The 19805-nt window shown below is 34.5% G+C and overlaps 1 protein-coding gene across 1 annotated transcript; it reads right to left on the bottom strand.

Moving 5' to 3' along the window:
• Positions 1-2210: 2210 nt before the first annotated feature.
• LOC119578918 (mitochondrial pyruvate carrier 1-like) lies at positions 2211-17579 on the bottom strand. The gene is made up of 4 exons (XM_037926591.1): positions 17403-17579; positions 9181-9281; positions 6318-6427; positions 2211-3702 (listed from the first exon to the last, which is right to left on the bottom strand). The coding sequence occupies exons 1-4, from the start codon at positions 17552-17554 to the stop codon at positions 3616-3618; spliced, it is 450 nt and encodes a 149-aa protein (XP_037782519.1). The 5' UTR covers positions 17555-17579; the 3' UTR covers positions 2211-3615.
• Positions 17580-19805: the final 2226 nt, after the last annotated feature.

The following is a 19805-nucleotide window of genomic DNA, read 5'->3' as shown; positions in this document are numbered from 1 at the left end:
TGCATAATCCGGGATCACCAACTCAGGCTATATGGGCACCTAGCTTGTTTCCCTGTGGACGACCCTGCCCATCAGGTTGTCTCTCTGCGAGGCAACCCTGGGTGGAGGAGGCCTGTGGGACAACCCAGGAGATCATGGCTTGGGCAGCTCAATGATAACTGTTGTGAGGAATTAGAGATGGGCCGTGGGCTGCCTGGAGACTCGCCTCGAGGGACCCTCGTGGCTGGAGGCAAAGGGTGGATGCGGCCGTGCACCCACGTTGGCGTTAGCCCCTTGATGATGATGATGATATAACAAGGAGATAGAAAGAGAACAAGAAATTGTGATTGTGAGTGCAAATGTAACAATGGCTATTTACAGAGTATTCATTTTTAAATTCTGTATAGCTGACTATAAAAAACTCATTGACTGTAAATTATATTTTCATATTTCTTGGTAATGTTGTGTATTTTACTTTTATAGGTAGATTAAAGAACAATTTTGTCAACAAACAACTTACAAAAAAAAATTATTTTGGTTATTGTTTGGGTGGTTTAGTCAAAAACTAAATCTATTTATTCATTTAAAATTTCCTGCTGCATCAGCATCTAAAGTCAGTAGCGGTACATTCCAAATATAGCAATAGCATGCGGCTTGGGAGCAAAGCCCCTAGGTATAGAAGTACTATATGACATCAAAAGTCATATATCACTATAGTAAAGTACTGTAGTGAAAAGGGTTAGGAATGAGTTATTGATAAGGGCAAAGTTACATGTTGAACAACACTAGAGGGTAGTAGGGTAGTGAAATGGGTGGAGAGGGGGAGCTTAATCCTTAACCCAGATTGGTACAAGACACTTTGCCTCACTTAAAATTTTTGTTAATCAGAAGGATAGAAATTTTGAGCACTATCATATACAGATAAATTATAGATATGGCTAAATACTTCACAGAGCCTTACATATGGCCTTAAGCTTAAACACAATTTGTAACCTTACACATTTGTCTTCTAGGCATACTTCACATATGAATATCATTTTACAGTATGCTTAAAATTTTGTGCTACTTGTGTGCATTTCACACTGGTATTGGTAAAATGACAATTAAGAACAGTCAGTGTCAGCAGCTTTAAACTACTAAACTGCTTCCTATATTGCATACATTTTGAAAAATATATATTATAAAATAGTCTATTTACACTCTCACCCTGCAATCCATCCTATTTATTTTGGAGTCATTAAACAGTCAGGTATGGTTGCCACTATATATTTATAGAATCTTCAGTTTACCTTAAAAGTGCATGTTTACAGTCACTACATATTCTGACACTTCTTGAAGAATGTATTGAGCTACTTTCTGTAACATCAAAATCTTAAAAATATGTTTGGCTTATTAATTAGTATTCCCAATGTAAACTGAAATGCACATACTAGTACAGAACTTGCCTTCTATAAATTTCAGATATAAATTATGCCGATACAAAAACTGTACAGCCCATGTAACACAATAACCTACTAAGATATGTTTACTTCAGAAAATCTTACCACATTATATTTGCGTATTTTGTCAAAAATAATAATTACTGTAAATTTTCCTCTTTTTTTATATTTGAAACTGTTGTATCTTTAGCCTGTAAAATTGTTTTAATAATGAAAAAGTTTAGTGCCATTAGATATCATCAGTTACACAAAAATGATTTTGACTGCTGAGTATGGCACAAATATGAAGTTCACATTTTCTTTAAGTTTATGGCTGTAAAGAGTGCCATGAAGAGTTTTTTTTTTTTTTTTTTTTTTTCTCTCTCTCTTTCAGCATCAAGATTTCAAAAGGTATGTGTACAAGGATGATAGAACTACAGAAGGTTCTTTTACAGTCATTGTAAATATGGAATGAAGATAAGCAATTACCTGCTTGTTTGTTTTATATCTGTACAAGTATCACCTTATTAAATGCATTCATTCTTACATAGTTCACCTGTAAAGAAATTATCCCGTTTCTATCAAAATATATAGTAAAATATGGATTTGAATTGTCAGAATTACTATGAAGTATGGAAAATGTGTCAAATTCTGAAGCAGCGTTTTTAATAATTCAATGAATTGCTGGAAGGGTTACCTGTGAGAACTTGAGAGCTGAGGGAAAGAGGATCAAACTGAAAACTTTCACATGTATCAAAATATCTAAAAATGGTTTATTTCCCATTCTGTTATGGAACAAGAGGAAACAAAATACAAAATCTAAGTTTTATTTCAACATGTACAATAACAACTGCAATACCCAACAATACAGATATTCTTGAAAGACATTATCTATAGATACCTGTTCTGCATGTAAATAAGATTGAATTCCAAATTCATAATTAATATTTCAATGTATTGAAGATGCACAAAATATGCATACTATTTAAAATCACAAAGACAAATAAAAGTGTATCATTCACTATGGATAAACCATTAGTGTGAGAAATTTTTACATAAAATTTGTCCTATACACAATTTTCAATCAAAAAGAATTCTTTCATTTCATATGCAACACTACTAGCACTCAATAGATATTCAGATATGTACAGAGCACTGGAAACCATCATGTACAAATATGATTAGGTAGTCTGATGTGGAGGCAATTTCTGTGACATATTAAAAGCTGTCTTCTTTTTCACTCTCTTGAGCACAACGGGCAATTAATCTAAACACCAAATGATTTGGTAAAAGACTGTACAGCTAAAATAGTTATGGTTGGAGTGACATCACTGTGAACACTGTTACTGCAATGTTCATCAACAATGTTAATCCATTTATATTATAGTACAATATAATAGTGAGTCATTGTTAAGCACTAGCTGCACAAAGATAGTACAGCCTGTATTCATTGCACCATGACTATTTTAGTTTTAAACTTATGAGGTATTAGTATAAGAAAACTAAAACCCTAGAAGACTATCAGGAATTAATGTATTACAACAAGTGTTACATATTATCAGTACATATACATCACATTTATATTTTCTGTGATTTACTTACATTTCTTATCTGTGCATTTACTAAAAGTATACTATAGGACAACTTTTGTTTTCATTTAATTACAAATGGATTTAGTAACTCCCATTTAGTATTTCATTTGTTAATATATTATCTCCAGTATGTGTACATGTGTACCTCTATTAGGTTGCTTTAATTAACCTTGAACTGTCTGATATTCTTACATAAAAAAAAACAGTACCACTGGATAAACTTTCTATATGTGCATATATATATATACATATTACATTATCATTATTTTCATGTATAGTTACAATATTCACTGACATTTTTTTCTAAACAGGCTTTAAAATTCCAAGCCAAGATACAATTTTACATGATAAAATTTGACATAATATTTTTTCCACCACAATGGTTATTACAGTTTGTGAATTATTATAACAATAATTACAGGAAGAACTGATAACTGACAGACCTAAAATTCTTGTCTGGGCACTTGCGTTGGAGAAAATAGTATTTCAGCATCTCATCAGGAGAGATCCATTTTATTTACACAAGGATGAACCTTGGCATATCAATAATAATTTACACCAAAAATTTAGTTGAAAGCAAAGGGAGAAAATATATGATGCCAGATTCTCTCAGCAATAAAAAAAAGTTAGGCACTAACAGCAGCTTCAGATGCTTCTTCTGTCTTCTTGGCTTCCTTGCCTCCAAAGTACTCATAATTTATCAAACGACAACCCTAGAAAGATAGAAACAGTGCTTGGTTAGCTAATTATTGGCAGAAACAGTACTGCAGTCAACCACTTGAGTATGATACCTATATAGTGTCACTGCAGAATTACCCAGCTAAGAAGAGTGTTTTTACCAATGCTGTCTCCTTTCTTACAGATAATGGATTATGTTGTCCCTTTTTAAAGGGGATATTTGAAGTAAAGAGGTTCAATGAAATGTATGATGGGAAAACTTCGAAGCAATGAACTGTTGATACAAACAGTATGATCAGTAATTAATTTCTATAATGAAAATAAAAAACAGTGATTAGTATCAATGTCTACAGGATATCTATAAGCACATAATGTTTTGTGAAAATGTTTTATGAAACTTATTATACATGCTATCCTATTCTGTTTTCTAGACATCTATTTCAGTAAATAAAAAAAGAGCTGGGGGGTTACTGTTAGAGTGGCTCAGAAAATATCATTCTTATACAGTTTCCTTTCAGTACAGACTAAACTGAGTTTGTCTACTGCTCTTGTCCTTTCATATCTTCTTTTTGGAGGAGGAGAATGGAAGATGATTCTGAAGTAAAGTTTGGATAGTTTGTGACCTTGTTTTCTTTTTATCTTTCAACAAATTGATGCCAGGCATGAACCTATGTAGGCACTGTCCACTGTGATGTTGTTCTATCAACACTGTTTTTAGTTTACATATAGATGGTTCCACAAGCACTTACTAGGTCTTTACGACTAGAACTAATTACTCCATTCCTTGAATTTATGGGAAAATGCTTTCATTATTGTCAATATTATTCTTGTTAGTAACTTCATATCAATAATGTTCATACTGACATTGGAAATGATAAAAACAGTACTAGAAAAAAAATAAATAAATAAATAAATCCTAAAAATTACCTAGCATAGTGCCTTCAATCCAGATATATAGCAGGCCTCCCAGTGTTATCATACAGATGAGAGTGCTGTATCACAATCGATAACTTACTTCGAGGAGGGAACAAATCCTACATGGGTGCAAGTTCTTTCATTATGAAACTACAATGTCTCTGCCATTATCTTTGCTTTATTTTGGAATGACTCTTCATCTTAGATGCTGTGCTGCTTATTCCTCAACTGATTTCATGGTTGTAAGAGTGAGAATATTTTATTACGGAAATAACTGCAGCTTTGAAGGCATTAAAGCCTATTTTCTTGTGCAGTAAATATTATCGAGAAGTCAAATGATGACATGCAGTACAATATGTTGCTTTTCCATGGTGCTAGCAAAAGGTGGTATAGCCTCTTATATAATATATCCAGACTAAACACACTATAGTTCACAAGTTGACGTGAAAGTTTTTGAAGAGCCATCTGTGCGGGGGGGGGGGGGGGGAAGAGGAGAAGGAGGAGGAAGAGGAGGAGCAGGAGGAAGTGGAGGAGGAGGAGGAAGTGGAGGAGGAGGAGGAGGAGGAGGAGGAAGAGGAAGAGGAAGAGGAGGAGGAGAAGGAGAAGAAGAAGAAGAAGAAGAAGAAGAAGAAGAAAAAAAGCCAGTGGACAGTACATGTTCCCAGCATTGTCAGTTGAGGAACAGCTGTAAAAATACTTTTACTGCAGAGAAATCTTCAAGTTTATTTTGCAACCCATAAAATCCAATTACTGTAATGTCATTAACAATATTAACAGTAATAAAAATGCTAGGAATAGGGTAAATATGTGAGGTCACGCAGACCTTGTAATGGACTACTTTTGTGACTAACTGCTTCTGAAGCCATCTATCTGTAGACAAAATTAACCCATAACTGACGGGTAGCATTCATAGTGGCCCGGGCCTCGCTGCCGGGGGCTTATATCGTCGCAGGAGCATGCGCGACCACTCATGCCAAATACCAGCATCCCATGCCGTTTCTTCGTAATACTACGAAGATATGTTGTATTTTCAATTTTCATTATTTTTTACAGTCTCTACTTGCCAAACTTCCGGATAAATCGAGACTGAAGGGTATTTTTGTTGTTATATAGACTCCATAGTTGATCATTATTCGGTCTATAGTCCGAATAAAATAAGCAGTGTGTGGCATCATGGAGTTGAAATTGTCGGTTTGTTGCATTTTTTTTGTTTGTTGCATGGTAAAAATGAGAAAGTGTTAGAACCGACTTAATCACACTTTCACTGGCAAAAAAATAATCTTTTGCCGTGATTGCAACAAAAAAAAACTCATGGCATGTCCATGCATACTCTATGGCATGTGCGTACGTGCCCCCGGCAGATGGTCCCGCCATGCCATGGCATGTACGTACATGCCACCCGTCGGCAATGGGTTAATAAAACAGAACCATGGTGGATGGGTATAAATGCAATCCTGCTCTCAGCACTTTTAAAATAAAGACAGAAAATTAATATACAAGCTAAATATGTAAGCTGGACGTGGAAAAAAAAAAAAAAATGTAGTGACTTCTTTTTATTTGAAACCTGGACTTACACCAACATCAAAGAAATACTCACGACTTTCAAATCTTCTACTCTCAGCACTCTACAGACTATTTGAAATAGAGACATAATGTGCATGCATGATTTCACAGTAAGATGCTTACCCTTTCCTAATATGTATGAAATTATACACAAAGGAAAGGGTTTTCTCACCTGTATAATTTGAGCAGTTTCATTTGTGAAGTGGCAACTGAAGAGCAACAGATTTCTTGGCTGCACTTTGATGGCAAACCTCATAAAAATTGCTGAATAGAAACACAGAGCTGGCAAAAAAGAAATGACATTATGATAGAGGCTACTCAATTACACCATCTAAATATTTCACAAAATAACACATGAACACTAGTGCAATATATGGGGCATTTTTTATTTCTCAAGTCTTAAGTCTATTCAATGCATGGGTTTACCTTTAAAATTATCACAATCCAAGTAATAACATCTTTTCTTCACATCCATTTATATTTGAATATAAAAACTATACATATCTTGATATTCAATACATAGCATGAGTTCAGCATACTCTTTGCTTTTCAACTTTAAAACTCCATATTTCATTAACATCTATACTGGTCATTCTGATTGTATTCATACCTTTTCTTGCTGTTGTTGTATACAATATCTACTATATAATAGCATAAATCAACTACTTTCAAATACATCTGTTCACAAAGAACAATATATACTTGCAACTATTATGATAGTTCCAGATATGCATTAATTACAGTAAGCAATACAATAACCATATCTCAATTACAGTAATAAATTCATTGTTTTCAAATTACTAAACTGCATAATACCATATCTAGCTCAATAAATAAATGAAGCATACATTTGTTCGAGAATTTGAAACACAATGAAACAAACTGCAAGTAGACATGGTCCATCTAAGGGAAGCTTAATTAAACACTTCCACATCCTTTTCTGCTTATATTAAGAGACAACCACCTAACAATGGCATGGCTTCCTTTCCTCTGTCTCTTCCTAAGACAAATGGCAAGGCATTCCCTTAGAACACAGGAGTCTAGGGGAATCCTTGTAAGTGCTACTACCAGACTATTTATCTATGATCCTTTCAACAGTAATTCACCACCAATAAATGGTATCAAGACTGCCAACCTTTTTACTACAATTTCTCATAAATTACAACTACATTCCACTCAGAATACAATTTCCCTCATGACTTTACTTATACAAGTGAAACATTATCAGCTGACAGAAACATACCATTTTCGGCCTTCAGTTATAAAAATTAAATGCATAATCTATACTGTGTGTGTAGAGGAAGTGAATGGGTGTGTGGGTGTGACTGCAATTTTATAAGTATGGGAATGAGAGTGTATAAGTGCAAGTACATGAACAGGATAGCATGAGTGTGAATAAGAGTGAGTAGGTGTGTTGATGTACAAGTGTGAATCCGTATTTGGCTATTGTATATCTGTTTGTGTGTGTGTATATTTACGTTGATGTTTGTAGTTGTTTATGTTTAAGACTACAAGTATATTTCTGTAGATGAGAGAGTGAACCTATGTATACATGAGATTGTGTATACACTGTACTAACTTCCTAATCATATGACTACTTAGCCCTGTCATTACCATCAATACAGCTATTTTCTTCTTTTATTCTTTATCTGTAATTACTATACTACTGAATTATAATTAACCTATCACAATGAAAATTGGGATATCTACAAGGACTGACCAGCACACAGTTTATTGGGTCCTTAAGTCAACCAACTGTGACTTTACCTTAAATACACTAGATAATAATATCACTAGATAAGCTGGCTGTAAAACAAAGGGAACAAAGTAAAAAAATATACAAACTTTTTTCTCCGTAACTTCAATACCATTATCATCTATAATATCTTTCTATATTCACTGGTAGCATCATTTTCTTTTCATTTCCTAGTATTTGTATGCTCATTTCTTTAACGTTATCATGCATGGTGCACTTGTTTGCATTTTTTCATCACAATCTTAAATAAAATGTATAATGAATATTACTCATCTTTTTCACTTCCTATATCATTAAAAAATTTTGCAAGTTTGTGCATCAAAATCATCTATTACTTTAAGGTAAACATTCTGCAATTTGCATTCACACATAGATCTTACGGATCTACAATCAAAGGCTGTAAAAAACAAACAAATATTGCAATGTGGTAGTTGTGGAAATCCTGTGGGAAGAGAGGAAAATAAAAGGAAACAAAGTAAGGAAAAGGGAGGTGAGGAGGAGGAGGATTATGAAGGAGAGGAGGAAGAAGAGGAGGAAGAAAAGGAGGAGGGAGGTGGAAGAAGAGCAGAATGAATAAGATGAGGAGGTGGAGGAAGATGAGGAGGAGGAGGAGGAGGAGGAGGAGGAGGAGGTGGAGGAAGATGAGGAGGAGGAGAGGGAGAGGAGGAGGAGGAGGAGGAGGAGGAGGAGGAGGAGGAGAGGAGGAGGAGGAGGAGAAGAGGAGGAGGAGGAGGAGAGAGGAGAGATAGAAGAAGAAGAAGAAGAAGAAGAAGAGAAGAGAAGAAAGAAGAAGAAGAAAAAGAAGAAGAAGAAGAAAAAGAAAGAAGAAGAAGAAAAGAAGAAGAAGAAGGTGAAGAAGAAGAAGAAGAAAGAAGATGAAGAAGAAAGAAGAAAGAAGAAAGAAGAAGAAAGAAGAAAGAACAAGAAGAAGAAGAAGAAGAAGAAGAAGAAGAAGAAGAAGAAGAAGAAGAGGAGGAAGAAGAAGAAGAGGAGGAAGAAGAAAAATAGGAGGAAGAAGAAAAATAGGAGGAAGAAGAAGAAAAATAGGAGGAAGAAGAAGAAAAATAGGAGGAAGAAGAAGAAAAAGAGGAAGAGGAAGAGGAAGAGGAGGAGGAGGAAAAGGAACATCACCATCAAGAAAAAGAGAGAGACATAATGGGAGAACTAACAGAACAGATTTTTAAAATTAGGAAACATTATAATATAAAAAAAAATCAGGGTAATGAGGTGAAGAAAAATAATAAGTAGAAACATGCAGGAAATTCATCAAACAACTTACCAATGGTCATCTTTCCACTAATAATCTCTGGAGGCTTTTTTGTGTCTGCAATGGCAGCAATGGGAATCCCCCAATTTGCAACTGGTCCCCAAAAGTGTGTGCTGTAAGAGAAAGAGAGAAAATAAGTACATTCTATTTTCCAACTTCATAAAAATAATTTCATAACTACATGCTTCTTCTTCACGTACCCACAGTGAAATAAAAATTCTAAAACGAGCCTGTCCATATTACTAAACCTTCAAGAATACGTGTCGTTCAAACTACCTCTTAACAAGACCATCCACGCCTACACAACCACACAAAAGACAAGCAGTATTAATAAACTTGGCCACTACTTTAGAGAGTATATGAAATTTGCACATTAATACAATCTGTGTCCTTGCTGTGTGTGAGCATTTTCTGTTTCTTTATTTCTATCATTACCTTTTCCAATTATCCACAACTGACAGTTTTACCTTCCTTTTTCCGTGACTTTCTGGTTGCCATATCTATCACTAACCCTTGATATTTCTAATAAAGTGCTGTGCTGGTAAACTTCCTCATATTCAGTTTATTCAGTGATAGACAAAACAATGTACTAAGATTAGCAGGTTTACAATAATATAGATTTCCTTTCCAACAGAGACTTAGACTAACATTAATTAGAGTAACATTATACTGATTGAAGATATTCAGGTTTGTTTCATCTCATTGACTCTATTAACTATGTTGGCAGCTGAATCAACACTGATTTGGTTTTGGTAGAGCTCCTATACATAAATATGTCCATTTCCCAAGTGTCCATTCTCCAATGCAACTATGCCCTGGCATGGCGTCAACTCCTTAATCTACTACTGGTGGCACTATTTTTGTCTGCCTGACACAGAAGAAAAGAATAAATCTAATGGTTCTGTGTCAGCAATATTGCATTATAACAATAGGACAAGTGCATAACAGCACACACAAAACACGAAAATTGTGATTAATACAATAGTGCCAACACATATCTACCATCTGGTGATATTAGTCTAAATGACAGTTGAAAATCTACAATCACAATTTTGTTTATACAGAAAGATCAATTTTGGTTTAATCAGTCAGGTCAAGCCTGGTTGCAACACAAGACTGACTACTATCTATACTCAAGTCAAAATGATCAAGAGGTAACAACATGAAAAGCAGACCAAGTGCTCTGAAAGGAAAAAAAAAAAATAAATAAATAAATAAAATAAAAATATGATGCATCTTTAAATGGAAATACAAGGAATATGCATATTGACTGATGTGCCCACTTAAATGCTGTAAAAGCACACAACTGTGAAGAAATAAATGTCAGGCCACAATTCACTGGAAATTTAAAACATATATACTCATGCTGACGTAAGTAGAATCTGTCATTTATTTCAGCACTTCCAGAAGATGGATTCAATACAGAAATCTTTAATTGCAAGGAAAACAAAACAAAACAAAAAAAATAATAATGAGTGGGTAAGATGCCAGAAAGCGTATGTATAATGATAAGCTATAGTGCAAATCTCTGTGAGGAAAATGGAAAACATGGGAAACTGCAACACTTACTAGACCGTTGCACACTGCCTAACAGCCAGCTGGCATCTTGGCCCTTCCCAACCACCAAACTGGGTTGCAATGTGGTACAATAAATGAGGAAATCAATAGAATAAACATGTCTTTCAAACAGAGATGGGGTTCACCATAATAACTTATGTACTTCTACTGTTAGGACATGTCTGCTGCCTTCTACAGTAGGCCTACTTGTGCTGTCTATACATGCATATCAGTTAAAATTCCATGTTTTCTTAAATCATTCATATAATCAGATATTGCCATTATTAATATCATTATCATATTATTTAATTATCTATGAAATAAACCAATTTATATATTAATAGTTAATAGTTAATGGTTAGAAGAAATAAATGTGCTAGACTTCAAAGGTCACATAGCAGTATGGTAAAGTATTGTGGTGAAAAGGGTAGAAATTAGTTAACAATTAGGATAAGATGTGTAACGAAAAGGGCATAGAGGAGAGAGCAAATGGAGTACAGTAGGGATTTGTAAAAGAGGAAGAAGTTAAGGGTATAGGGCAATTAGATCAATTGGAGAGTATGTGTCTGAGGGACAGAGAGTAACACTGTATGAAGAAAACTGCAAAAGGGCTATTATGAAACAATTAATGGGTAATACTAGTAGGAGTGGTAGTTAAAGAGGTAGGAGAAGAATCCAGAGAATGAGATAAGGGAACAAGAGAGAGTAGTAAAGTATCAAGAAGAATGTCAGGAGGGTAGGTGTCCGGTAAGGACATTGTTGTGATATAAGAGTGGTAAGGATAATGGGGAAGAAAGAGGGAATGGTAATGCACATAGAGGAGAGGATGAGGCATTTTTTGGGTGAGTGGGAGGAAGAGTGGTAGGGGGAACTTGAGGAGGAGGAGGATGGATATCAGCAAATACTTTGAATGTACAGCAAATTGGAATACAGGTATTGGAGGGTGGATGAGGGAGCAGAGCATTCTCTTGAGTAATGTTTAGGAAGTTTTGGATGTCTTCAAGAGTTTCTGGAGGGTAGCTGAGTGGGGAGGTCTGAGAAACAAAGGTTTTCTTATGAGGAGGAGAAGAGGGAACAGATGTCCGAGGAGCAGAAGGAGAGGGGAGTGTAGGAGAGGATGTGGTAGAAGATGGAGTGGAACATTTTGATTGCCTGGTGTGACAGGTAGAGTGAGAAAGAAGAGGTGTATGCATTAGGGAAGTAGAAGAGACTGGAGTACCTAGATTTAGACTGGAAAAAGAATTTGACTGGGGGAGAGAGAGAGTAAAGATGGGATGGTTCAGAGTAGAGGCAAGAGATACTGTGGTAGATGCTGAAGCATTTTGAGAAGATGGGAGGGGAGCAGAGTGAAGTACAGTTCTGGAATAGGTAGAAAGAGAAAAACCTTTTTGTGTGCTTCTTGTCTGGCTTCACGTAGAGTAAGGCCTTGTGAATCTGAGAACTACTAATATGAGCTTCTAGACAGGGCAGCTCCTATAAAATACACAATTGACACATGACTGAGCAGAGCAGTCTGACGAGGTTGGGCACATAGAAGGAAGCGGGCAGTGGAGCAACAGTGTTTGGCTGGGTGGCCAAGATGCCAACATTTCTGACATTGACAGGGAAGGAATCGATATGGCAGACAGAAAAGGACTCTCCACCAATATAAACTTCATGGGGAGGTCATGTCTACAGAAGCTAATCTTGGCAATATTGGTGTAGAATTTATGCTGGCCTCTGGGAGGAACATTGTAGCACTGTACTGCCACTGCATCAAAGTCAACGAAACATGCTAGCAGGTCATTTTCGCAGTCATTGTTGTATACAGGCCAATGAGTCAGGGAGACAATTCCAGTACAAGTATTAAGGGAGGAGTGAGGTTGGGCAAAAATAGGTTTGCTAGTTTGGGACTCGGATGTAACTGTGACAAGGTGAGAATGACTGGAATGACAGCGAAAGAAAACTTTGCCTATTTGTTTTTAGCAACATTGTTGGAAGAGATGGGTACTATCAGAGTAAAGGGGGAATCCCAAAGAACTGATCCCATTTAGCTGGGCCAAAATGATTACTCAAAAGGTCTGCAGAGGTGGAAGCAGTAGAAGAACAAGGGCGGGAGGAAGATGGGGTGGTAATGAGAGAGGAAGTACTGTGGGAAGGACAATAAGGATGAAGAGTAGTAATAGCTGGGAAGGGGGCAGATAATGAAGAGGACAGTGCAGTAGATGGAGTGGAGGAAGTTGGGAAAGAGGAAGGGGTATATTCTGAAGGATGAGTAATAATCTGGGTGGATGATTCGGAATGGATGACAGCAAATATCAAGAGGGGGGCATTAATATCAGTGGTTGGAGCCGTGGTCAAAGGAGAGGCAGGAGTTGGGAAACCAGTGAAATAAAATTCAGATAGGCCACTTGATGAAGGAACAAGCCTTAATGCCACTAATAAGAGTATAAAAAGCTTTATTATTGGCCATGATGAGCCAGAAATAAATGGAGAGAAGAAATGGTCTACACCTCAGGGGTAGACCATTAACCATGGGGATATCATGCCCATGGCCCCTGGAGGTTGTTTAGGACTGACACAAAGCCAGCCTTTCATCCTTTCAGCACAGCTCTCACACCTTAGGAAGCAGACAGAAGAAAGGGCTGAAGAAAAGAAGGAAAAGGAAAGAGGGAGAAGAAAAGACCATGCAAAATTAGTTAATGCAATGGCCATAGTCCAAGGTAGGGCTGATCCCCTACACTGGGACTCCGTGCCCATCTCCTAAACCCCCTTTGACAACAACCAGCAAGGGTTTAGGGAGATCTATATTAAGCCACATATTACTAGAGATATAAACCATTATTTAATATATGTTTATTTATTTTCCTATTACAGGAATCACTGTCATTTCATCTAATACCTTAAAACAAGTAAAGCATTCTTGGAAAAAGAATCTAAAAAAATAAAGCAAAATTAATAATGATAAGCAAATGCACTGAGATGTAATTGAGACTGATTATATCAAAATTATAATAAACAGTAATATCTATTATCATAATCCCCATTAAACCAATTGAATAAAAAAACTACAAGAAATAAAACGATACCATTATCATCATTATTATTATTACAATTACTATTAGCATTATCATCATTACCATTCTCATTTTCAATAACATTACTAATATCACCATCATCATTATCAATATCATCATCATTATTTGCTATCAGTATAATTTATCATCATTATTACTACCATAATTATTATCATTATAACTACTGTGATCATCATAATTACTGTCTTTACTATCATAATCATTATCATTATAACTACTATGACCATTATTATCAACATTATCATCATATTAATTATCATCGCTTTTACTTTCATTATCTTTACTGTTATCACTAACATTATCATCATCATTACCATAATCATTACTATTACTATTATCATTATCATCATTAACATCACAATTATCATTAGTATTATACCCAAAACAACTATAATAATAATAATAACAATATTAATAATAATATTAATAACAATAGTAACAGCATCAGTAATAACAACAACAATAATAATAATAATAATATCAATAATGTACAGCATCAGAGTGATGGGAATGATGATACACACTGATGATGATGATGATGATGATGATGATGATGATGATGATGATGATGATGATGATGATGATGATGATGATGATGATGATGATGATGATGATGATGATGATGATCATTATTATTATTATATTAATATTATCATTATCATTATCAAAATTATCATCATTACTATTACTTACTATAACTATTACTATTCTATAATTATACTCACAATCATAATCATTACCATTATCATCAGCATGATACTGATGATGATGATGATGATGATGATGATAAAATGATAAAGTTTACATTATGGAGCTGCCCAACAACATAATACAACCCATCATCAAAGTAATCACAAAACCAGAGCCATCACCTGCAATATTCCTGCATGTCTTTCCACACAAAATCTAAGAAGCAAAGCAAGGATGCCCACTTCTACGAAACAAACAGAAAAAAGGACTAGGGAAGGGCATGCATTCTAACATCTCAACACAGAAACTGCAACCATCAATATCCAATATACCACATCCACCAAACACCAACCTCCACGTGACCCTGAACTTTTAGTTGTTCAATAAGAATGTAAACCTTGCAACATATGCTCTTCACTGATGCTATCTGGACACTGCAGTGACTTCCTTGATCTTTGGTTCTTATGGTGTTAGCATGTCCAGTTTTTCATTCAATAAGAACAGAGGCAGTAAAAATAGAAGGTAATCTTTTGCATTTTCTTAATTACAATTTAAAATTGGCATCAGTCAGTGGACAGTTATCAAGTACTGACTTGTAATAAAATTTTAATGTAGGATATCTTCTTTCTTTAATTCAGCTACTAATCAAAGAAACACGAGACAAAGGACCAGTCTGATATTCTTCAAGGATCAACAAATTTTTAAACTAAGGCTTGGTAAACAACCCTGTGGTGACATCTTCATAAAGAAACAAATTACCATAAAGTCATGCCCTGGCATCATCAGCTACTTCTTCTCTTAAACATATCTATAGCAATGCCTTATAGAATTTGTCAGCAGAGGAATGAAATCTCATCAACCTAGGAATAAGATTTCAAACATTTCTATTCTAAGAATCACTGGATAATCTTTTTTTTTTTTTTGCATGGACAGCAATTACAAAAAGGAACTAAAACCTTGGTATTTTCATTAAGCAATTACATATTTCATAAGAGAATTACAAAAAGAAAGCTCTTACAAAATGTAATCATAACAAATATCATACTTACACTGCATCAAATACATAATAGAAAATAGACAAGCAAAGAGGGGTTTTATAGTAAATACATTTTTAAACTAATTGATGACTGTAAAATAGCATATTAGAATGTAAGCAACTATTTGTAATATTTTGGATCCTTATTTGACAATAAAACATTAAACTTTGTCTTCTTAGAATATATGTGGAGGATTTTTTTTTTTTTTTTTTTAAGTTAATATTACCGAAAGTGAAGTACAGATAGACACAGAAGCTGGCCATAGAATAGTGGTGGATGTATAGATGTGTATATAAGATTTACCATAAAATACTTTGAAATATATATAAAAAAAAAACACCAAAATATTACAGATATGGAATAATCAAATTAATTCATATGCTGAAAAGCATTAAATGGGAGTGGCACCAAACAATATCCTCTCAGCCATAACACATTTAATGAAACAAACCAAAATAATAATGTGGCAATGCAAAAGATACCCTTCATCACCTACATAACAAGATGCGGTAAATATTCAGAATACCTTCTCATAACCGAACATGGCAATAATGGTATCAATGGATCACTCTCTCTCTAAAACCCATAAATATAGAAATCATAGTACGGAAATCCCCCAATGGTCTACCCACATTCTTGGCTCTGATAGCAGGGGAGAGTATGAATGGCACCTGGCAAACTGTGGTAAAATATGAATAATACACAGAGAACTGGTCAAGACATAGTCAGGTGCAGGGGGCTGTGCCCACTTCTGTCCCCCAACCCCCATTCTGGACAACAAAGAATACACCACATAAGTACAGCAGGACAGAGCATAGAACAGATTAGGCATCGGTTGCTGTTGCATGTTGTTTGTACAGAGTCCCCTGCCATGAATACGTGGAGGATTCTTTGTCTTCATGTATAAGGGTTGAGAACCCTCCCAAGGTTTGCAGGGGCACAGCCCTCTGCATTACAAAATATAGTGATTTACTTGTATATATTATGAACATTACTCATTTTAATCTGCTATTTCTATGGTGCCCTTCACGCCCTCCTGATATCAGGGCTAAGAAGGTGGGGGTTTGGGAGGTTCTGCAGCAAATGTTCTACATATATGGGTTGTAGAGGGTGACAGGAATCCATCGATACCACTATCGTCATGCTCAGTTATACAAACGTATTCTGAACTAAGACGGTAATTACTGTAAACAAAGGTAATCAAACTCAGCAAAATATTTTACATGTCATGATGGGAACTGTTCTGTTCTGGTTAGTTGAATTGAGATGTGTCTGCAACGAATAGTGTTTACAAGTATCTTAAGACATATTTCTATTTTTTTTTTTTTTATCATAAACCATATTCATGATGACTGGCGACACCATCTAATATATTCATTAATTATACCCACATAACTGGAAAAGCATCCTTAGATGAAAAAGAAGTAGGTTTATATCTCCAAAGAAAAATAATGAATTACATAGCAACAGATGTTCACTTAGTCTTCAGAAATTATTTAAAAATAAATAAAAGTCAGCTGGAGTCTTAAACCCAGTGACAGTGAAGTGCCTTTCAAGTGCTTCCTGAGGCAGTCCTATCATGGCTCCTGTAGATAATTAGAATCATCTAATTACGAATTCATGATTATGTCCTCGCATGAACACCTTAATGACCCCAAGGCCTTGGAGTCTCGTCCATTTTTTTTTTCTTTAATAATCACAATGTCATTCAATCATTTCTTGCATACTATTGGGTACTTAACTCTCACACGTTGTCAATAAGTGCTGCGGGATGAGGGGAAAAATACAGAGGAAAAAAACCTAGTAATTATCCTGTGGCAACTTCCCACCTCCTCTCCCGGTGCTAAGATAATTAAAAAGTGGAAAATCTCACCTCATTAAGTACTGCCTGAACTCCTTGCTCCTTATTTGGTCAAAGCCCTTCTTCAGTAACGCCCCTGCCATGACTGATATAAATGTAGGTCGATTAATATGCACACACGGTAATTGAGTACACGAAGTCGGCCTCCCTCGGATGCTCCCCATGCACTGAAGGCCGAAAGGGAAGTCAGGGACATCATTTGCCTTGCTTGACTCGCCGACGTCGCACGCGAGGCCGAGATTGTCGTACGATTCGTCATGCGTCAGGCCGTGTGGTTCTGCCCTCATCTATCGCGACCCTGCATCTCGGGAAGATTTAAAAAAAGAGGAATTTATTGGTTATTGAGGATTCTTTTGTATATGTGGTGGTGCTATTGTCTGTTGAAATCAAATATCTTTCATTATTATATCTGTATCAGCATAGTAAGTATGTAATTTACTCGGGCGAGATACTACTCGTCATGCAAAATTATACCTTTGTCATGTAATCTATATCATTACACCAATATTAAATCTATCAACCTTTTTTATAGCGATAACACAGAAAAATCACAACCCCAAAAATCAAATTGCAGTTAACAAATGATGAATTATAAAAAAAAAAAATCACTAGCCCCCCAGATTCCCATGCCATCTTTATACCGCAACCGTATAAAATGATTATCGGAAATGTGTTTCAGTGACGTAAGGAACTGAGCTCACACGCGGGATAAGCTTCAGTAACATTGAACAGCATACTTGAACCGGAACAAATCAATATAGCCGCTACACACACCTGTAACGCGTATTTCCAAATCAGAGTATATTTATGGCCTCATTTGTGGTCAGAGTTATCCTAGGTACGACCTGAAACTTATTCAATTATTGAAGTTTGAATTAGTCATATATGATTGAAGTGACAATGTGCTTCATCTGTGCTGTCACAAAATATATATCAATTTTTTTTTTTCTTTTATACAGTTATACATTTTAGTCGTAAACTTTAAAAGGATTATTGACTCCACAACAGTAAAACCATTTTAGAACTCACGCACGACTCTAAATTATTTGGTCGATGATTTCAATATACAATGGCATTCATCTTGAATGCAGAGTTACATAAGAACACGCACAATGTCCCCAACATTAAATAAAACAGAATAATTTGATCTGTACAGTAAATGACCTTTTTCATGTATGTGTGAATTTCTTGTTTCATTATTTTCAGGGATTTTTTTATAAGACAAGTTACACATTACTTAGGTCCTGCCCTGTGTTATGTATACCTCGGGAATGCTAACTGCATTAAAGTGTGTGGTTGCTGAATAAAGACTGCGTCAGTATCGACTCAGAATACCAACGTTAAAGTTAGATGAGGTACATGACGTAGCAAAAGGGAATTCTTATTTTCGTAGTGCAATCAATACTGGCGCTGTTGCTGAGACTGTCACTGCCCTTGTGTGTTGACGTTGATAATAACGCATTTTAAACATTGCGATGAAGTATATCTATATTTTCAGCATCACATTATTAATGGATATTATCATCATCATTGTTATCCTTTCCAGAACGTTATCGATGTTATAATTATAATACTTATTATAATACTTTATAATACTTTACAATATTTTATTATCATTACAGTTCATATCGTTCTTCTTATTATTATTATTATTGTTATTATTATTATTATTATTATTATCATTATATTATCATTATTATTATTATTATTATTATTATTATTATTATTTTATTATTATTATATAATAATGAGAATTATTTTATTATTATTATTTGTATGATTATAATATGATAATAATAATAATATTATTATTATGATTGTTTTATTTTTTTTTTATTATTATCATCATTATTATTATCATTATTATTATTATCATTACTATTATTATTATTATTATCATATCATTATTATCATTATTATCAATATTATTATCGTTGTTAATCATTTATTATTATTATTATTACTATTAGTAGTAGTAGTAGTAGTAGTAATGATAATGATAATATTTATAATAATAATCATGATAATAATAATAATAATAAAAATGACAATAATAATAATAATGATAATAATAATAATAATAATAATAGTAATAATAATAATAATAATAATAATAATTATTATTATTATTATTATTATTATTATTATTATTATTATTATTATTATTATTATTATCATTACTATTATTATTATTTTATGATAATAATAATAATAATAATAGTAATGATGATAATAATAATGATAATAATAATTACACTGGTCAACAGCAATAAAATCGTCAATAATTCTGAAGTTTGGAATTCCTATGGTTTGGAGAGAGCCGAAAAAACATGTCAGTGACTGTTACTTCTGCACTATTAATTTGACTGGAATCAACAGAAAGAACCAGAGCAGCCTTAAGTATCCTGATCTTGA

Source organism: Penaeus monodon, chromosome 11 (assembly GCF_015228065.2).
Source record: "Penaeus monodon isolate SGIC_2016 chromosome 11, NSTDA_Pmon_1, whole genome shotgun sequence".
NCBI lineage: Eukaryota > Metazoa > Arthropoda > Malacostraca > Decapoda > Penaeidae > Penaeus > Penaeus monodon.
This window is presented reverse-complemented; position numbering and strand designations above follow the sequence as displayed.